The sequence below is a fragment of the Elephas maximus genome, chromosome 9 (assembly GCF_024166365.1).
Source record: "Elephas maximus indicus isolate mEleMax1 chromosome 9, mEleMax1 primary haplotype, whole genome shotgun sequence".
In the NCBI taxonomy this organism is placed as follows: domain Eukaryota; kingdom Metazoa; phylum Chordata; class Mammalia; order Proboscidea; family Elephantidae; genus Elephas; species Elephas maximus.
The window spans coordinates 83,363,647-83,384,367 of NC_064827.1; the positions used below are offsets into that span (position 1 = coordinate 83,363,647).

General features: G+C 38.4%; 1 protein-coding gene across 3 annotated transcripts in view; it reads right to left on the bottom strand.

Annotated features, from left to right (window-relative positions):
* Positions 1 to 20,721, bottom strand: part of TTF1 (transcription termination factor 1) — a 43,823-nt gene that overhangs the window by 5,241 nt on the left and 17,861 nt on the right. For 2 of the 3 annotated variants that reach the window (XM_049895836.1, XM_049895835.1), the window contains exons 5-10: positions 19,212 to 19,397; positions 18,270 to 18,348; positions 12,112 to 12,242; positions 10,113 to 10,347; positions 6,689 to 6,778; positions 5,434 to 5,499 (exon numbers count right to left, since the gene is read on the bottom strand). In XM_049895836.1, coding sequence (XP_049751793.1) covers positions 5,434 to 5,499; positions 6,689 to 6,778; positions 10,113 to 10,347; positions 12,112 to 12,242; positions 18,270 to 18,348; positions 19,212 to 19,397 — 787 coding nt within the window. Of the gene's footprint in view, positions 1 to 5,433; positions 5,500 to 6,688; positions 6,779 to 10,112; positions 10,348 to 12,111; positions 12,243 to 18,269; positions 18,349 to 19,211; positions 19,398 to 20,721 lie in introns of those variants that run through there. The other variant, XR_007518659.1, reaches the window with a different exon arrangement.

Below are 20,721 nucleotides of genomic sequence, written 5' to 3' on the forward strand. Positions count from 1 at the left end.
ACTCTGTCACATGGGATTGCTATGAGTCATCATCGACTCGATGGCATCCAACAAACAACAACAACATACAGCTAATAAGGGGTAAGTGAACTGGGTACTCTGACTCCAACTCCTCCACTCTTAACCACACATTTAGGATGAATATATATCTGGCACCACTCGAAGGCAGATGTGCCCTCCTTTTTTATCTTGCAAAGCTAAAAAAGGAAAAAGCAGATGCTTATCATTTTCGATTTATAACGGTAAGAACAGAAACAACCAGACCGTAAGTTGTTTTAAAAGTAAAAATCACTAACTTCCTGGACACTTTTTTTCTTGAACAATAAAAGTGTGACATCTTTTTTCAGAAATTAACTAATTTAGTTGTTAAAATGGTTTTTGTAAATAATTTAATCTGTTAAGTGTGTAGAGATAGGACCTCTAGTGTGCAAACAGTTTGGCTGCTAACTGAAAGGTTGGTGGTTCGAATCCACCCAGCTGCTCTGCAGGAGAAAGAGCTGGTGATCTACTTCCATAAAGATTACAGCCAAGAAAACCCTATAGGGCAGTTCTACTCTGTCACATGGGTCGATAGGAGTTGAAATGAACTCAACGACACTGAACAACAACAATATAGAGATAAAAGATGATCAGGTCCTTCTGATCTCTTCATCATAGCAACCACTAACTAAGAATTTTAGTTTTCACCATTTTACGATGGACAAACCTGAGGCTCCCAGAAGTCACATAACTTGCCCAAGGTCAAACTACATGTATGTGGCGCCATATTCTGTGTTCTTAACTATTCAAATATTAAGAATACTGACCTGGAAATGTCTTTTTCTGCCAAAAGGGAACACAAGTAGCTTTTAGCTTATAAAACTTATTACTTTGATCGAAAGATAGAGGTGCCTCACTTTAGAAAGGAAAAAAAATAACAGCAATAAAAAAATAACATCCTTATTTAGGACATGTTGTTGCATTGTCTCCCGTAGTCCTTACCACAGCCCTATGAAGCTTTTTTGTAGTTGAAGAGACCACAGCTCGAGAAAACTTAGGTAACGACCTGCCCAAGGACGGCTAGCTAGTAAGCAGAGTGCCAGGGCTCAGCGCCAGGGCTGTGGGACTCCAAAGCTTGAGCTCTAGGACATCCCTATGCCTGTCTTCTCCCCATAATGCTGTGCACCCAGTGTGGATGTTCTGCAGAAACAAGCCCAACTCTGAGAAAGAACAACAATGATGTGGACATTTAAAACCGGTTAGGTATTATATCTTATTTGGTGGAGATGCTTTCTTTAAATCCTGCCTAAGTAATACACAAAACAGGCTTTAAAAATTTGAAGAAACTGGACCTTAATATCATTAATTTGCCTTGTTTCAATCCATTACCAAAACTTTAGGAATATACTATCTAGATGCTATACTCTCTACTTTAACAGCTTTGAGATTATATAAATCTTAAGTAAAATAATATTTAATATAATTTTAATTAAAGTCATTAAAAACCCATCTTAATAAAAACAAAAACCTATGTTCTGAAGCAATGTCACAAAATACACGGAAGTTTAATGGAAAGTTTCTAAAAAGTGGTTTGAGACTGAAAAGGGAAGACGTCAACGTGAGCACTTCTCAAGACAGGAGCTGGTGCAGTGCACATTAGAGTCACCTCTTTCAAAGCTTCTGACACTCTCATCTCTTAGGAACCCACGGGACTGAAGAGTGTGGGCCCTGCCTCTCAGCTGAACTAATAAGAAGAAAGAGTTTGGAACCATTGGCACGTGTCTGTGATTCCTGGCAGGGTTTGTGAGAAGTCACTAAAAATACTCCAATTCTCCGAGTCCAAGAAAGAAAAAGACTGATTGTCCTTTGGCCATAATCCCAAATTGTTAATAACTAACCATCGGAACAGGTTTAAAGCCTTTCTAAAGGATCAACAGCTGGCCATCAGTAACCACACTTGAGAGAGGGTCAGCCAGGAGGCTGCAGCCTTGCTCCAATGTAAACACTTCCACAACAAAGCCCAAACAATCCCTCAACACTCTCCTTTCTGAAAGTCCACCAGTCCCTGAGCCACATTTCTCAACAATCTGCTTTGTTTAGAGAGACTGTGCTTTGCAAATATAGCTCCTCCTTGCTTAACAAGCAATAAATTCAGACATTAAGTGTGGTGGCCTCGTTCTTCAATAGCAGGAAGTGATAGAAAATGTGAGAACTATATGCAATGAAGGCTCACAGTGAAGGCAAACAGAAGTAGCTAATTAACATATGAAAGTGATGTTCAGTTTCACTCCTCAGATAAGAAATGCAAATGAGGCTACACAGAAACCACTGAGTGAAATGAAAGCTTGAAGAGGAACAGGGTCTATTTATACAGTCTCAAGAGTGTCTCCCCACAGCCATTTCTTAATCACTAAGGGAAAAGGGGTACTTTTATACAGTGGGGAAACGTGTCAGGTACCATCTTAGCCAAATGATCAAACTTAGCACCATTAGCCTCGTAATGTGATGCAGTGATAAAGGCATACATAACACTGCCTGTGTTGTATCCCTGCCTAAAACCCATCACCTGAATCTTATAATTAGAAACATCCAACAAACTCCAGTGGGGGGATGTTCTACAAAACTAGCCTGTATTCTTCTCAAATTTCAATGTCCTCAAAGACAAAGGCAAAGGAACTTTACAGATTAGAAGACAGTAAGGAGAGATGACAATTAAATGCAATGTGTGATCCTGGACTGGATCTTGGAACAGATGAAAATCGCTGTGAAGGACTTTATTGGGACATTTGGCGAAATCTGAATGCAGACTGTGTTTTAGGTAGCAGTATTTTACCAATGTTAAATTCCTGAATATGATAATTGTGCTGTGGCTATGGAAAATAACATCCTTGTTCAGGACGTGTTGTTGCCAGTTAAACTCTCAAACAGCTAAGGGAAAAAGTCATATTCCCTTGGAGGGATGGGGAAGGAAGGGAGAATGACAAAACAAATGTTGCAAAATGTTCAGAATTGGTGGTTATGGCTGTGAAGGGTATATGGGAGTTCTTTGTATTATTTTCACCCCCGTTAGCTCTCTGAAGCCTTTAAGAGACTTTGCACTCATTTTATGCATCTTTTCTAGGTGCCTTCAGTGGGAAGTGCAGTGGGGGAAGGGTTGGTCCAATTTACTTTGTCCACAGCAAAGTGGAGGTTTCAGATGCAACACACCCGTAGTATTTTCTTTTTTGTTTAAATAATGCTGGAAGACCACCCACAGTTTTATACCTTGTTTTTCCATCTAACAATATATCCTGGAACTCTCTGTGCACCAGAACTTAATGAGCTTCCTCATTTCTTTTTGCAGCCATGAAGTATTTCATCATGTGGGTAGAACGTGATGTCGTCTATTAATGCATGCTTAGGTTGTTCTCCTAAAAACACTGCTGAAGTAAATAATCTTGTACACAAGTCATTAATGCATCTGTGAATTTATACTGTAATATATGTTTCTAGAAATAAAACTACTCAATCAGAGGGAATGTTTATTTGTAATTTTGAAATATACTGAATCTGTAAAGTATGTAAAATCTACCTATGAAATTATGAAAAAACCAAAAGTGTGGTGTCTGAAATGGATGAATGCAGAGATAAGGTAAGCCTGGCTGAATGTTGACAGCTGCTGCAGTGAACTGAGGGGTGCATGGGGGTTTATTTACTTAGCATACATTGAAAATTTTCCTAATAAAAAGTTTGCAAAAAAACTGAAAAAAAAAAAAAAAAAAACTGTCAAAAAGCAAAGATCTCACTTTGAGGACTAAGGTGCACCTGACCCAAGCCATGGTATTTTTAATTGCCTCGTGTACATGAGAAAGCTGGACGATGACTAAGGAAGACCGAAGAATTAACGCCTTTGAATTGTAATACTGGCAAAGAATACTGAATATACCATGGACTGCCAGAAGAACAAACACATCTGACTTGGAAGAAGTACAGCCAGGATGCTCATTAGAAGCAAGGATGGCGAGACTTCATCTCACATACTTTGGACATGTTATCAGGAGGGACCAATCCCTGGAGAAGGACACAGTGCCACTTAGAGAGGTCTTCCCTAACCACTCTATCTGATTGCCCCAATTGCTTCCACTGCATTTTTCTTTTCTTTTTTGTGTACTCATCACCATCTGAAATGAGCTTATTTGTTTAAAATCTCATTATAACTAAATGAGACTTACTAGTGTCCTTATTCACCACTATCTTTTGTACCTGGCATATAGAAGGTGGTCAATAAATATTTGTTAAGTAAATGAATGAAGTAATTGTAAGTTTGGCAACATTATTGTTGATGTAGTTTGTTTTGAGTTTTTAGGTTAATCCTATGGTATTTGTATCTATGGAATGGAAGCTCCATAGGGCAGGCGATTTATCTTTTTTCTTTGTCATATCTCTGTTGTTGTTAGCTGCCGTCCAGTAAGCCCCTGACTCAAGGTGACATCATGCACAATGAAACAACACTCTGTCCAGTACTGCACCACCCCAATGAACGGTTGAGGATCAGGCTGTTGTGATCCATAGACTTTTCATTGGCTGGTTTATGGAAGTAGATCACCAGACCTTTTTTCCTACTCCATCTTAGTCTGGAAGCTCTGTTGAAGCCTGTTCAGCATCATAGCAACATGCAAGCCTCTACTGACAGATGGGTGGTGGCTGCACATGAGGTACACTGACTAGGAATGAAGCCTGGTTCTCCTGTGTGGAAGGCAAGAATTCTATCACTGAACCACCACCGCCCCCTGCCACAGCTCTAGAGCCTAGAAAAATCTCTGGAATATAGGGGCTCCTATTTGGTAGACGTGGAATAATTCTGGGCCTTTAATTTTCCAATAATTAGTCTGGATGAAGTGTATGTGCTAGAACAATTCACTACCTTACTACTAAAGCAAGGTATCTATAATCTCCTCTCACCCCCATCTCCTGCAAATGCCAATTTGATTGTATGGCAATACTTCCTTATCACAGTTATTTTTAAACTGGAGAATTCAAACAGGTGGGATAGGTGGAGGGCCACAGGCATTTTGCTCAACCTAAAATCTGTGATCACAGAACACTTTAGGTATGATGATTTAATTTATAGGACAGCCAAAGAAAAATCTGAAGAAAAATGAAAAACATAGCAAATTAATGATATATTTAGGGCCATGGAAACCTTGTCTACCTAGCAGATCAGAACTTTTAGGTACACTTTGCTTTAAAGTTTATTGTATTACATTGGATTGGTTTTCTAGCAAATACGATGAATTTTAGCCACTGATACAAAATTCCATATGCAGTATGAATTTCAGCCTCACTTTTCAAAATCTGATAGGCAGTCATTTATTAAGTCATCTCTCTCTTTTTAAAAGTAATTTCTTTTATTCTTCTTGTTGTTGTATTAAGTCATCTCTTATAATTAGCTTAATATTAAACAAATGGTCTTACCCTATGGCACTGGCAAGGTCTTCCCAATCTATTTCATTAGAATCTTCCACATTTATTTTATACAACCTACAAGAAAAATTAAAAATTAAGTTTTCAAAAATAAAATCAACATGATGGACATTTTCATGGACTCACAGAACACTAATAGCTCGAAGGCACCAGCACTTTCAGCCCCCATTCCAGCCCCTTCATTGCACAGGCTGTAAGGTCAGCACCCTAGCCTAAGGTGGACTGAAAAGCCAACTCTCCTCCTGCTGAGTCCTTTGCACCTCCCACCAAACCATTTTGCTTTACCCTACTCATAAACACAACTCACCACTCAATGCAGACACAGTAATAGTACATCTATACTTAGCACTTACTATGCGCCCAACACTATTAAATCCTTTAAATCCACTAACTCATTTACAGTAATCCTCAAAAACACCTGATGAGATTGGGGGGATTATCCTCATTCTACAGACAAGGAAACTGGAGCTGAGGGATAGAGTAGCTGGCTCAAGGTTACATGACTAATATGGAACCCAGGCCTGCCTGACTTGAGATGTCCTCCTTGGATCTGCTGTTCTAAGCTGTCTCCCTAGCAGGTAAAAAAAGGGCAGAGGCATAGCCAGCCAGCCAGTGTGAAGAATCAGGAAGCACACCAATGAACTTAAAGCAGAGCTCATGACATAAAGCAGGGAGAGTGAAATGGGAGAGGGTGACCAGAATCCAAAAGTTTCTTCTGCTTTGTTGTTATTCATTCAACATGAGCCCAGCATCAGCCCAGGTCTCCTAGACGAGCACCCTTCATAAAACAGGTCCACACCTCCCTTTCCCTTTTGGCCCTTCAAACACCTAGTAGAAGGCTCTGCATGGACCATGATTGCAAAGACAAAAACAAAAACCCAGCAACAGTGACACCAACAAATGCGTACTCGAGAGCAGCAAGGCTTTGCCTGAATTATTCACCTCAATTTTCCAATAGATGGAAATAACATAACCACAGAAGAAGTTTCAAGGACTAAAATAACTACACTGTTTTACATGCAACATTTCATCTTCCCGGCAACAACAGAGGTAGTCACTACCATTACCAGTATCATTTAAGATGATTAAACAGAAGCTTGAGAGGTAACGTACTCGAGGTCATACACGTGAAAAGTGCTGAACAGATCTGAACTTTAGTAATCTCAATGCAGACCCTGCTGTCTTAACAACTGCATTTTGGCTAGAGAGAAAAGCAGTTAAATATCGTCAATTCCTATTTCTGTACCTTTCAATAAGGTTGATTTTGGCCTGCAGGGCATTGACTCCCCGGTATACATCCTGACCATTAGTCATCCTTTTGGTTAAAACTTCAGTCCTACATTAGAAAAAGAGAAAAATATAATTTACTTTCAGGGGCAGAGTTTCCATTAACATCTCTCTTGCTCATCTAAATTGCCCTCGTTCAGAACCAATTTCTAACTTTCGCAATTTATCACTGCTAACATTTACCACCATCGAGAGCACAATTTTTTTTAAAAAAAGAGCAAGGGAGAGATACATAAAATAATAACGATAGAACATTGATGGTTACTGAAGCTGGATGATGACACATGAGGGACTATGTTTACGTGTGTGCTAGAAAATTTCCACAGTAAAAGTCAAATGGGGAAGAGTAAGGCCACTAGTAGGCGCTTAAAGACACTACGGAAATTCACTGCACTTCGGGTTGTTCCGAAACAGATGGATATTGCCCTTATTCCTGTTACCAGCTGTTGGAACACTACATAAATTCAGTGATAAATGATGTGAAGATTCCTCTCCTGCCCAAAGCTAATGGTTGAAGGACAGGGTTGACTGAAATACCTAATGAGAGTAGCAACTCAGTTAAAAATATTAAAAACTTACTTCTCTTGAATAGCAAAATCTGCCACAATTTGGGTGACAGATCACTAGCTCTTACAATTACGTCATTCTTCATAACGCAGATATATGACATACAGATAACAGAGGCTGTTCTTACTAATACCTATCACGTTTAGAATTTTGAAACGTATCACTCAGTGTCATTTCCATGTTACACAGGGCAAATGTATGCTGAGGCTTCCAATTCCTTTTTTCCCCCTTTAACTAAAAAAGAAATCTCGCATGTTACCTTAATTATGCAAATCTTGAAGGAGCAATACCCTTAATAATTCTCCGTCTTTTTTAAAAACAACTGTTTTCAAATTTCTTTATAAATAGCTTTGATGGAAGCTTTTACTTCAATACTTTCTTAATTCCATTCTGACTTAATGTCTTGGGATGTATATTATATTTCAGATGGAGTTGATAGTCAAAGGATTTTGCTACTCACATTATATATTTTAAGATATGACATTACATTATCTTTTTTATGGTGGCCGAATACATTTGTCAATTTGACCATTTTTATGTGTACAATTCAGTGAATTATGCTCATCATGTGTAATCATCACCACTGTTTCTAAATTTTTTCATCTTTAAGAGAAACGCAATACCCCTTAATACCTCCCATTTCCCCCTTTCACCTGCCCCTAAACCAAAAAACAACCAAACCCTTTGTCGTTGAGTTGATTCCAACTCATAGAGACCCCACGTATGACAGAGCAGAACTGGTCCACAGGGTTTTTCTTGGCTGTAATCTTTACAGAAGCAGATTGCCTTTTCTTCCAGTGCCACTGGCTGAGTTCAGACTGCCAACCTTTAGGTTAGTAGTTAGCATAATTTACGCTACCCAGGGACCTTCCACTTGCCCCTGGTAACAATAAACTTTGGTCTCTATGAATTTGCCTATTCTGGATATTTCATGCAAGTGGGATCATACAATATTTGTCCTTTTGTGTCTGACTTTTTTTCACTCAGCATGTTTTCAAAGTTTATCCATGTGGTAGCATGTATCAGAACTTCATTTTTCCTTAAGGCTAGATAATATTTCATCGCAGAGCCCTGGTGGTGCAGTGGATAGGAGCTCAGCTGCTAACCAAAAGCTTGGCAGTTTGAATCCGCCAGTCACTTCTTGGAAACTCTATGGGGCAGTTGTAGTCTGTCCTATAGGGTCACTATGAGTTGGAATAGACTTGACGGCAAAGGGTTTTTTTTTCCTGGTAGGAATATATTGCAGTTTGTTCATCCATGCATCTGCTGATGGACATTTGGGTTGTTTCCACCTTTTGGCTATTGTGAACAATCCTGCAGTGAACACTGGTGTACAAGTACCTGTTTGAATCACTGCTTTCAATTCTTTTGGGTATAGACCTAGGAGTGGAATTGTTGGGTAATATGGTAATTCTATGTTTAACTTTTTGAGGACTGTTTTCCACAGCAACTGCACCATTTTACAATCCTACCAGCAATGGATGAGGGTTCCAATTTTTCCACATCCTCGCTAACACTTGTTATTTTCCATTTTTTTATAATAGCGATCCTAGTGGAGGTGAAACAGACAGAAACTAGTAGTGGGGCTGAAGTATCTCACTGTGGCTTATTTGTATTTCTTTAATAACTAATGATGTTGAATACCTTTTCCTGTGTTTGTTGGCCATTTGTATATCTTCTTTGGTCCTTTGCCTATTTTTTGATCAGGTTGTTTTTTGTTCAGTTATAGTTCCTTATGTATTCTGGATATTAAACTCTTATCGTATATATGGTTTGTAAATATTTTCTCCCATTCTGGAGGTTGTCTCTTTACTTTGTTGATAAAGTCCTTTGATGCACAAAAGCCCTGTATCTTTTTTTTTTTTTTTTAACATTGATCTATCGTCCTCCAACTGAGGCTTATAATCCCCTCTGCCCCCATATTAGAGGGGCAGAAAAGGTTTTAGTTCTTCCCTGTAGTACTTTGAAAAAACATTATCTGTTCTTTGGAGTTTATTTTCCTGAGCGGAATCTTGTTTTAAAATAAACAAATACCCCCCAGAAAAACTATAATGCACATAAACAGCACATTCTAAGAGTCTGCTTTTAAAAATAAACTATGCCTACTTTGGACTTCATTCGTATTTGATATTCAAGGATCACTGAGCTCCTTTTTTTGCATGAGGTGTGAGCTGTGCATGCATAGAGCCACTGATACAAGGATTCATGCTGCAGCTGAAGAGCCCACGCAGCCATCCTCCAGGGCTTAGAAAAGCTACATCAGGCAAACAACACACAGCAAGGTTAACTGAAAATAACTCCAGGTGACTGGTTCAGCTAAAGGAGTTCTAAAATCAAGAGCGTGACTGCCTTACTTTAGACGAGACAGAGGAAATGATGAATTACAAAGCAAAATAAGCAAGGCAGAGCTATCACTGAATACCATGCTTGTCGTTTCTCTCCTGAGCATTAGTTTCATATATTGTGTGTGTGTGTGTGTGTGTGTGCTGCAAATAGATAACTGCCTGTTTTTACTAAAGCCTTAGAAAAGGACAGAGTGAAGAAACCTGAAGTCAGCATTCGGTATTAAAAGGTTTGAATTCTTTTTGAGGAATCTACACAATCTTCAATGAATTGTAAGGGCTGTTAAGTGCTAATTAAAATTACCTATTGAAGTGGTTGGAAAGCGGACTACAGATAATTCTTGACATGTAAGGTTTTTCACATAATAGCAACATATATTCTTAGTAACCTTACCTCTCTACTCACTCTGCAGAAATTGTCAAGAGAGAATACCATCTTGTTGAAATTTATATTAAGAAAATCTTAAAACTTACCACTTACTTTTACACTGCATCCAATTTCTTGTTTCCACTTTAGCTTCTACTTCTACCCAAGATATGCCCTTGTAGAGCTTTTCCCGAACAATTGATAGGCGGCCTTCAGGATTTTCCTGGAGCCTAGAATCTACCTCCTTTAATTCCTCGAGAGACATCTTTTTTAGAATCACTTGTTCAACGGCCTTGACTAGTTTCTGGGTTTCTGTCTTACTCCAAGTACCATGATTTACTTCTATAGAATAAAAGGACAGTCTCAGAGTTGCTCATCTATTTGCTTTCAAACACAATATTAAAAACTAAATGATAACCTAGGCACTTTTCAGAAAACAATGGGTGGACATCTCAATTACACAAACAGAAATTATCAAATACAATCATATGCAAATTAAAATGAAATTACTAAAGTGGTAATGGATTCTTTTTATAATCAAAAGCCAGAAATTATTAAATAACAAGTCTTTTCTTAAAGCAATGTTTTGTTTTGTTTTTAACTTCACAAAGAGTTGTTCTTCAGTTTCCGAGAGCAATGTCTTCTCCAGGAAATTGTAAAACACTAAACAGAAAAAAAAATCTAATGACTTCTATATTATGTACATGAATCCTCCCCCAGAAGAGGTCCTAGTGTAAAATTAATGGCCACCAATGACAGGCCACCAATGACAGCAACACAGTACTTGATGATAAATACACCTGAAGAACTTCTGAAACAAATTACCGACGTAGGGTGCAAAAAGCACTTATTTATGGTTTACTCTTCTTGACTACAGACACTCACAGTCATGCTAAGGAAGTGGTCTCAAACTGACAGCCTGCGACTATCTTTGGTATGACACACAATTTGGTTCCACCCTATCAATAACATTTAAAAATCAAGAGATTAAAAAAAAGGAAAGAACTGTAAATTTCACAACATTAAAAAATGTTCAATTTTGCTTTATTTCTTGGACACTGGAAGAACTGGCCACATGGAGTCTTCACATGGCAGGAGTGGCTGGAATTAAATGACACGATGTACAGTCTCTCCAGCTCATCATAGGGCCTGCCATGCGCTGCCCACACGGACGCGCTGTTGCTCACAGTGCTATCTGTGCTGGAGTACACGTGCCTCCACACTAAACAGTAACATGCGCTAAGGACTGTCTTCTTAAAGCAATTGGGGATTTTTCAATGTAAAGAATGTAATCAAGGAAACTTTATGAAAATGAGAGACAGACAGGTAGGAGATCACCAACACTGGTTTTGAGAAAACCAAACCCAGATCCACTGCCACTGAGTTGACTCTGACTCATAGCAACCCTGCAGGAGAGAGCAGAACTGCCCCCATAGGGTTTCCAAGGTTATAAACCTTTATGGAAGCAGTCTGCTGTATCTTTCTCCCGTAGAAAAACTGGTGGGTTCGAACTGCCAACCTTTCAGTTAGAAGCCAAATGCTTAACCACTGCGCCACCAGGGCTCCTCGTTTTGGGAAATGTCCTGTCTAAGCAGACAACTGAGCTGTATCCCTCCCTCTTTCCATCCCTCCCAAAGTCTCCCTTGCCACCTTGGGGAAGCAACCTCCTCCGCCCAGTCTCTCCGACTGACTAGCTTCTTTGGATGTGGCTCCACTGGGCAGTTATATTTGTGGTGAAAGTTACTAAGCTTCTACCCAAAAGTATGGTTAAAATTGGTCTTGTGAATAAAGGTACCAATAAACATGAGGAAATGAAATGAATCAGTATAGAGAACGTCTTTTAAAATTCTAACTCTCACCTTCCATATGGAGAGGAAGATACGGCAATACAAAGAAATAAAAGTTAGTTTTAAATTTAGAAAAATAGGGGTAAATAATAAGGTAACCACAAAGGAGACAAACTATCCTACTCACCAAAATAAAATTCTAACTCTGCTAGAAGACAGGCCTGAAACAATTTCTGGGCATTGGATCAGCTTGTGTGCTGACCCAGGCCTGTGGAGGCTGATTTATTCCCCTAAGTGGATGCTACAGATGGCAACTTACGATTGCTGATCTGGGAGTACTTCAGGGCAACAGACAGGCTACTCCGGGCCACCAGCTCACCAATCTTTTTCCAGTCATTTCCATGGAGGGAATGGTATAGCTTTACCTTCTCAGCATCTCCTTCACTATACCTAAGAGGAAGAGAAAACATACCACAATTCTGAATTAACTACAAGATTAAAAGCTTTATTCTCATTGCAGTAGAATGGACCAAGCTGAGTGGGGAGTGCTGCCAGAAACCCCGTTTCAGCGCCAGTCCTTCTGATGACTAGAACTCTTATCACTTCATGTCCCTTAGTTTCAACTGTGTTCATCCTATAAATTAATAATCACAATCCCAGCCCAGAAACCTGGCTCAGTTACACAGCTGCCAGAGGAAACGAATCGGATCATGTTACTTCCTATGCAAGCCCCAAAGGCTTCGCATTACACTTGCAATAAAATACAACTTATTAAAGTACCTTCAAAGCTTGTGCTCTTCACAGTTCAGCCACACCAGCCTTGTTTTAGCTCTTTCTCACCTCTGAGCCTCTGTACCGATGGTAGAAATGGCCTTCCCTCCACTCTGACTGGGAAACTCCTACAAACCCTCAGAATACAGCTTAAATGGCATTTCTTCAGAGAGGCCTTTCCTGACTACCTTAGCTTAGGAAGGTCCCCACTTATCTCACAGAATGTTGTGCTTCTCTTTCACTGTAATGAATTTGCTGCTATATATTTATAGGTTCCCTTGCTTATTCATCTCTTCCTCTAGAGCAACTCTGTCCAACAGAAATATAATGCGAGCCACAAAAGTAATTTTAAATTTTTCTAGTAGTTACATGAAAAAAAGTAAAAAAAGGTGAAATTTTAATGTTTTACTTAAACCAATGTATAATAAATATTATCATTTTAACATATAATCAATATAAAAAGTATTAATGAGATATTTAATATTCTTTTCTTCAAACCAAGTCTTCCAAATCTAATATATATCTTACTCTTGCAGTGCATCTCAATTTGGACTAGCTACATTTCAAGTGTTCATGCGATTTTCTCTGCTCTCTGAGTGGCTTCCATGGCACGGGAGTAGAGGATGAGTTTGGGTTTTGTTTACTAACACATCTATAATGCTTGCCAGGCAATAGATATTCATTAAATAGGCAATGAATGGCTTAACACCAACAGATAAAACTATTTGAGAGTATTTTTTTTTTTTTAGGTTTTAACATTGATGGTAGTTAATTTTTTTTATTTTTAAAAAACTTTTATTGTGCTTTAAGTGAAAGTTTACAAATCAAGTCAGTCTGTTACATATAAGCTTACATACACCTTACTCCATACTCCCACTTACTCTCTCCGAGTCAGCCCGCTCCCTCCTTCCATGACCGTTTTGCCAGTTTCTAACCCTCTCTACCCTCCTATCTCCCCTCCAGACAGGAGATGCCATCACAGTCTCAAGTGTCCACCTGATACAAGTAGTTCACTCTTCATCAGCATCTCTCTCCAACCCATTGTCCAGTCCCTTCCATGTCTGATGAATTGTCTTCGGGAATGGTTCCTGTCCTGGGCCAACAGAAGGTTTGGGGACCATGACTGCTGGGATTCTTCTAGTCTTAGTCAGACCATTAAGTCTGGTCTTTTTATGAGAATTTGGGGTCTGCATCCCACTGATCTCCTGCTCCCTCAGGGGTTCTCTGTTGAGCTCCCTGTCAGGGCAGTCATCGATTGTGGCCGGGCACCAACTAGTTCTTCTGGTCTCAGGATGATGTAAGTCTCTGGTTCATGTGGCCCTTTCTGTCTCTTGGGTTCATAGTTATCGTGTGACCTTGGTATTCTTCATTCTCCTTTGATCCAGGTGGGTTGAGACCAATTGATGCATCTTAGATGGCCGCTTGTTAGCATTTAAGACCCCAGATGCCACACTTCAAAGTGGGATGCAGAATGTTTTCATAATAGAATTATTTTGCCAATTGACTTAGAAGTCCCCTTAAGCCATAGTCACCAAATCCCCACCCTTGCTCTGCTGACCTTTGAAGCATTCAGTTTATCCTGGAAACTTCTTTGCTTTTGGTCCAGTCCAGTTGAGCTGACCTTCCCTGTATTGAGTATTGTCCTTCCCTTCACCTAAAGTAGTTCTTATCTACTATCTAATCAGTAAATAACCCTCTCCCACCCTCCCTCCCTCTCCCCCTCGTAACCACAAAAGTATGTGTTGTTCTCAGTTTGTACTATTTCTCAAGATCTTATAATAGTGGTCTTATACAATATTTGTCCTTTTGCCTCTGACTGATTTCACTCAGCGTAATGCCTTCCAGGTTCCTCCATGTTATGAAATGTTTCAGAGATTCGTCACTGTTCTTTATCGATGCGTAGTATTCCACTGTGTGAATATACCATAATTTAACCATTCATCCGTTGATGGACAGCTTGGTTGCTTCCAGCTTTTTGCTGTTGTAAACAGAGCTGCAATAAACATGGGTGTGCATACATCTGTTCATGTAAAGGCTCTTATTTCTCTAGGGTATATTCCGAGGAGTGGGATTTCTGGGTTGTATGGTAGTTCTATTTCTAGCTTTTTAAGAAAACGCCAGATAGATTTCCAAAGTGGTTGTACCATTTTACATTCCCACCAGCAGTGTGTAAGAGTTCCAATCACTCTGCAGCCTCTCCAACATTTATTATTTTGTGTTTTTTGGATTAATGCCAGCCTTGCTGGAGTGAGATGGAATCTCATTGTAGTTTTAATTTGCATTTCTCTAATGGCTAACGAGCGAGAGCATTTTCTCATGTATCTGTTAGCTGCCTGAATATCTTCTTTAGTGAAGTGCATGTTCATATCCTTTGCCCACTTTTTGATTGGGTTGTTTGTCTTTTTGTGATTGAGTTTTAACAGAATCATATAGATTTTAGAGATCAGGCACTGGTCGGAGATGTCATAGCTGAAAATTTTTTTGCAGTCTGTAGGTGGTCTTTTTACTCTTTTGGTGAAATCTTTAGATGAGCATAGGTGTTTGATTTTTAGGAGCTCCCAGTTATCGGGTTTCTCTTCGTCATTTTTGGCAATGTTTTGTATTCTGTTTATGCCTTGTATTAGGGCTCCTAACGTTGTCCCAATTTTTTCTTCCATGATCTTTATCGTTTTAGTCTTTATGTTTAGGTCTTTGATCCACTTGGAGTTAGTTTTTGTGCATGGTGTGAGGTATGGGTCCTGTTTCATTTTTTTGCAAATGGATATCCAGTTATGCCAGCACCATTTGTTAAAAAGACTATCTTTTCCCCAATTAACTGACGCTGGGCCTTTGTCAAATATCAGCTGCTCGTATGTGGATGGATTTATATCTGGGTTCTCAATTCTGTTCCATTGGTCTATGTGTCTGTTGTTGTACCAATACCAGGCTGTTTTGACTACTGTGGCTGTATAATATGTTCTAAAATCAGGTAGAGTGAGGCCTCCCACTTTGTTTTTCTTTTTCAGTAATGCTTTACTTATCCGGGGCTTCCTTCCCTTCCATATGAAGTTGGTGATTTGTTTCTCCAACACATTAAAAAATGTCATTGGAATTTGGATCGGAAGTGCATTGTATGTATAGATAGCTTTTGGTAGAATAGACATTTTTACTATGTTAAGTCTTCCTATCCATGAGCAAGGTATGTTTATCCACTTGTGTAGGATTTTCCTGAGAGTTTTTATCATGAATGGGTATTGAACTTTGTCAAATGCCTTTTCTGCATCAATTGATACGATCATGTGGTTTTTGTCTTTTGTTTTATTTATATGGTGGATTACATTAATGGTTTTTCTAATATTAAACCAGCCTTGCATACCTGGTATAAATCCCACTTGGTCGTGGTGGATTATTTTTTTGATATGTTTTGAATTCTATTGGCTAGAATTTTGTTGAGTATTTTTGCATCTACGTTCATGACGGATATATGTCTGTAATTTTCTTTTTTTGTGGTGTCTTTTTACCTGGTTTTGGTATCAGGGATATGGTGGCTTCATTATTTGAGAGATTTTTAAGGTGTATTAATACCACATAAAATGTATTATAAAACTCAAAAAAGCACTATAATATTATCAAATTTGAGATTAACTACCAGAAATGTTTAAGTGAAGAAAAAGCAATTTATGTGACATCCCAAGACTTCTAAACATTAATTGGGAAGGGGAGCTATGCTATTACGAAAGGCAATACAAAAGAAGCCCTGGCAAAATACTAATGGTCTCTGATGATTACAATCCAGAACCACCTCAGGAAAATAACACCCTAATGTTTTCGGAAATTCATCTGTAAATGCAGAGTACGGTCAACAGAGACTCATCATCCTTGATTATTAAAATCCATGGGTTTCAAAAAGTACTACTTTCTAGTAGTTTTCAAAGCAATCAGGGTCCTTCTGGTATAAAGAATGTTTTAAATGGACCCTTGAAGTCACAGAGTAGAGGCAGTAAGAGAGAAAATGAGTGTAAAAAATGAGACTAGTGTACATTGACTTCCAAAGCCCCTCAGAGCCTTAAAATTTTTTGATTTTTTTTGACTTTCTACTTTTTTTAGTTAAGAATTTTTTTTTTTTTGCTTTAGATGAAGGCTTACAGAGCAAATCTGTTTCTCATTAAACAATTAATACACATATTGTTTTGTGACATTGGTTGCCAACCCTGCAACATGTCAACACTTTCCCCTACTCGACCTTGGGTTGCCTATTTCCATTTGTCCAGGTTTCCTATCCCCTCCTGCTTTCTTGTCCTTGCCCCAGGGCTGGCGTGCCCATTTAGTCTTCTATGTGTGGTTGAGCTTATCAGTTAAGAATTTTTTAAGTTGGAAAAATATTCTAAGGGCAAATGATTACATCACAAATAATATGGCATAAATCAAATGAGTTTTTAAAAAATATTATTAGCATGACAGAATTTTATTATTCTAAAAATTTCATTCTATCACAATTAAAAAAACTTCATTGAAAAAAATTTCATTCCACATCTGTCACAGGTAGAGAAATATGTTACCTGGGCTGCCACCATCTTTACCAAAAGCATTTTTTAAAATAGTTAAAAGTATTCTTTCAAGTTGCACTTAAAATGTCACATCTAGTGAATTTTCTTAAACCTCTGCTTACAAATGTCTAGCCTTGCGGTTGGAAAAAAAGGGTACAGCAAGTTTCAGTCTGTGTGGGAACTCTCCTCTACATGAGGTTTTATTTCTTTCCGTAAAAAATTTAAAAACAGGAAAGAAACTAAGGTCATATCAATGTCTGAAGTTGAGAAAATGTGTATGTTTTGGTTTAAAGTCATACAGATGAACAGACCTCAATTAATCCTGCTAGAAAACTGCTGTAATTTACTAAACATGCCTCCCAAAGTTAAGATAAAGCAGGCGAGCCAATAATTGTTTGGGCCTTATGAGGTGGGACCTGATGCTTTCTTGCTTATCCCTTTGTCCTTCAGCATAGTGCTTATCCACAAACCAAACCTACTGCCGTCACGTCGATTCTGACTCATAGCAACCCTATAGGATAGAGTAGCACTGCCCCACAGGGTTTCCAAGGAGCTGCTGGTAGATTTGAACTGCTGACCTTTTGGGTTAGTGGCCAGTCTCTTAACTACTACACTACCAAGGTTCCAATAGCAGATCCTTAATCTACTTTTGGAATGTTGGAAACAAATTATAATTGGATATTTTATTGGAGGGCAAAGAGAGGAGGGAATTAGAATAACCATATTCAGCACTCTGCCTTAACTCTACTGAATCACATGTAAATGATCTAATACTAGTGTTTACCTGCGCCTTCAAATATTTATTGAAAATCCAAAGAACTGTGCCAAGTGCTAAAAGAACATCAGACTGAGAAGGAAAGTTTGGGTTCATAAGGAGCTTACAATTTGGTAAAGAGCAGAGAAAATTTCATGAGTACCAGTAAGAAAGGCAGAATATGTTATGTGCTAAAATAAAGGCAAAAAGGAAAGGAAAGCTAAGCATTTAGAAAAGAGATTAGAAGCCTTTAAATTAAAATGGCCTTGAAAGACATACACATGACAACAAATACATCTTCTGGTTTCACACACCAAAGGATCTATGTAATTTTTACTTCAAATTTATCACTGTGGATATTTTGATTGACAGTATTGTCAAAGACCAAAGAAAACGTTCTGGCTCAAGCTAAGACCTTTTCCTTACCTGCCTTTGTAATTATGGATATCAAACATCTTCTTTGCTCTATAGTATACTAGTTTCCAAGGCCGAGCAATGCCCTTGCCTAAAGTCAAAAAGAAAAGTAGTCAGAAGACACACATTTTAGTTTTTTAAAAAGGGGGGAACATTTCAGAGCATGGCATGAAAGAGTCACATTTACAAAAGTAACCCAAACAAACTCTTTCTAACAACACTAACTATCCTAACCCCCACATTAAGATTGGGATCTCATGTTTTGTATAATGTTGTTTTGGGGAACAGATATATAAAATACCAGTTTCCTTGGAGATCTTTCAAATCTAAAAGCTTAGTAACTAAAGGCCCCAGATTCTGGTCTACTAAATTCATGGAAAAGACCCTTATATGGCAAAGTAATTTTAACATAATTTGAAATAAGACAATAACTAAGAAATTATCCTTTTCAAATTCAAGGGAGATTTTCTTTCAGTCTGATCCCACATTACTTCATGACCTTTTAACTTTCTAATCATGCCCTCCAGAAAGGAGGTTCCAGCTACAAGGCTCACATATGGCTATATTCTAAAAAAAATAGGAGACCAAGGTACATATAAAGATATGCTTTGTGAAGTAAAAAAAAAGGTAAATAAGGAATGATAACAACAACAATAAAACCCAAACCATAATTATTATTAAGGAGGAAAGATAGAAGTTGATTGTGTAAACTTTCATAAAATCTGTAAAAGCACTATATATGGGAGATTGGAATATATTCCAAATCCCTACAAGTATAGGCTAGCAATAATAAGAATACTATTAACCATAGCAGCAGTTAACATGCACTACAGGCACTGAATGGGCCAGGCATTGTGCCAGGGGCTATCTTACTTACCATGGGTGATGTTGTTTACTTTAAGGTTATAAGGTTACAGATACAGATGGTCAGAGAGTGAACATTTCTAAACTTACTAATGTGCAATCTAAATGCATATTTTCGTTTTAAATCGGTGATCATAGATTTCTCCTCTGGATATCTGTCAGTGTGCAGCAGCTTGTCTGCAGTCTCAATTCCTGTCAGGGACAGAAATTCTTGTACATTTTTCTCTAGTTGTTTATTCTCCTTTACAGAAAACTTGCCAAATTTAATAGAAACACCTAGGATTGAGGGAAAAAAAGTATATTATCGTCAATAATGTGTAAAAGTAAACCCACCAGTTGATCTTCAATCAGCAATTACAACATGGAGCCTTTTAGAACCAGAACTTAATGACTGAATTAAACTCAGTTTTTGCTGAATTAAACTGGTCTTTCGACATGCCTGCATGGACTCTTTATTTGCCTAGCTGCTCACAGCGAGTCAACCCAGACTTTTCATGGGCACCTGCCATTTGACTCCTCAATTGCTAGTAACCCAACCCACTAGTAGCCATGGGAATTGAGGGAGTGTTTCCCTCTGCTGTCAAACAGGATGTGAAAGATTTACACTCTAAGGAAGGGGATCTCAACACAGGTGTCTTTTTGTGTAAAGTGGGCCTCAGAAATGTTTATGACAAGGATGGAATAAAAAAATTGTTTTGAAAGGGTCCTGGAGCCAGCCTTACCTAAGGTTTGCCAGACAACTTAACAACTTAACAGGGTTTTGTTTCAACAAGCTGTTTCTGGGAAATGAGGTCCTGGTACCAAATGGTTATCATGAATCCCTGAGACATCTGGTTAGAGCTGTTTCACATCAACCAATGATGTTTTTATGACCCCTCCTGAAGGATACTAACGATTGAAAACCTCTGTAATTAGTCCCTGAAATCAACCACTGTAAGCCTCTCTACCTAGTTATCCAACAGAAGCCCGTTCCCTACCTCCTAACCCATCCTTCCTGTGACCTCAACCAGGTTAAGACTAACCAATCAAACAATCTGTATTACAATTTCTTTGTTCCTTGGACTGTATCTGTTCCTGTTAGAAGCTCTCTCACTGGAGTCATCAGTTCTCACTTATGTGAACTGGTGTCCCTCTGTATTCAAATGTACCTTTCTTTTTTACTGTATAAATTCTCCTAATTTTATTTTAAGGACTGAGTAGTTTTGTTCTCTGCAACACCCCAAACAGAAACTCAGTACCCCTTAAGTAATAACTCCCATTTCTCTCTCTCACCAGTTCCTGGTAAACACCAATCTACTTTTTGTCTTAATGAGTCTACCTATTCTAGGTACTTCATGTTAAGTGGGATCATATAATATTTGTCCTTTTGTGTCAGACTTATTTTGCTCAGCGTGTTTTCAAGTTTCACACATGTTGTAGCATGTATCTGGACTCATTTCTCTTTATGACTGAATAATATTATATTGTATGGATATGCCATATTTTGTTTATCCATTTACCTACTGATGGACAGTTGGGTTGTTTCTACCTTTTGGCTATTGTGAATAATTCTGCAATGAACATATCTGTTTGAGTCACTGCTTTCAGTTCTTTTGGTTAT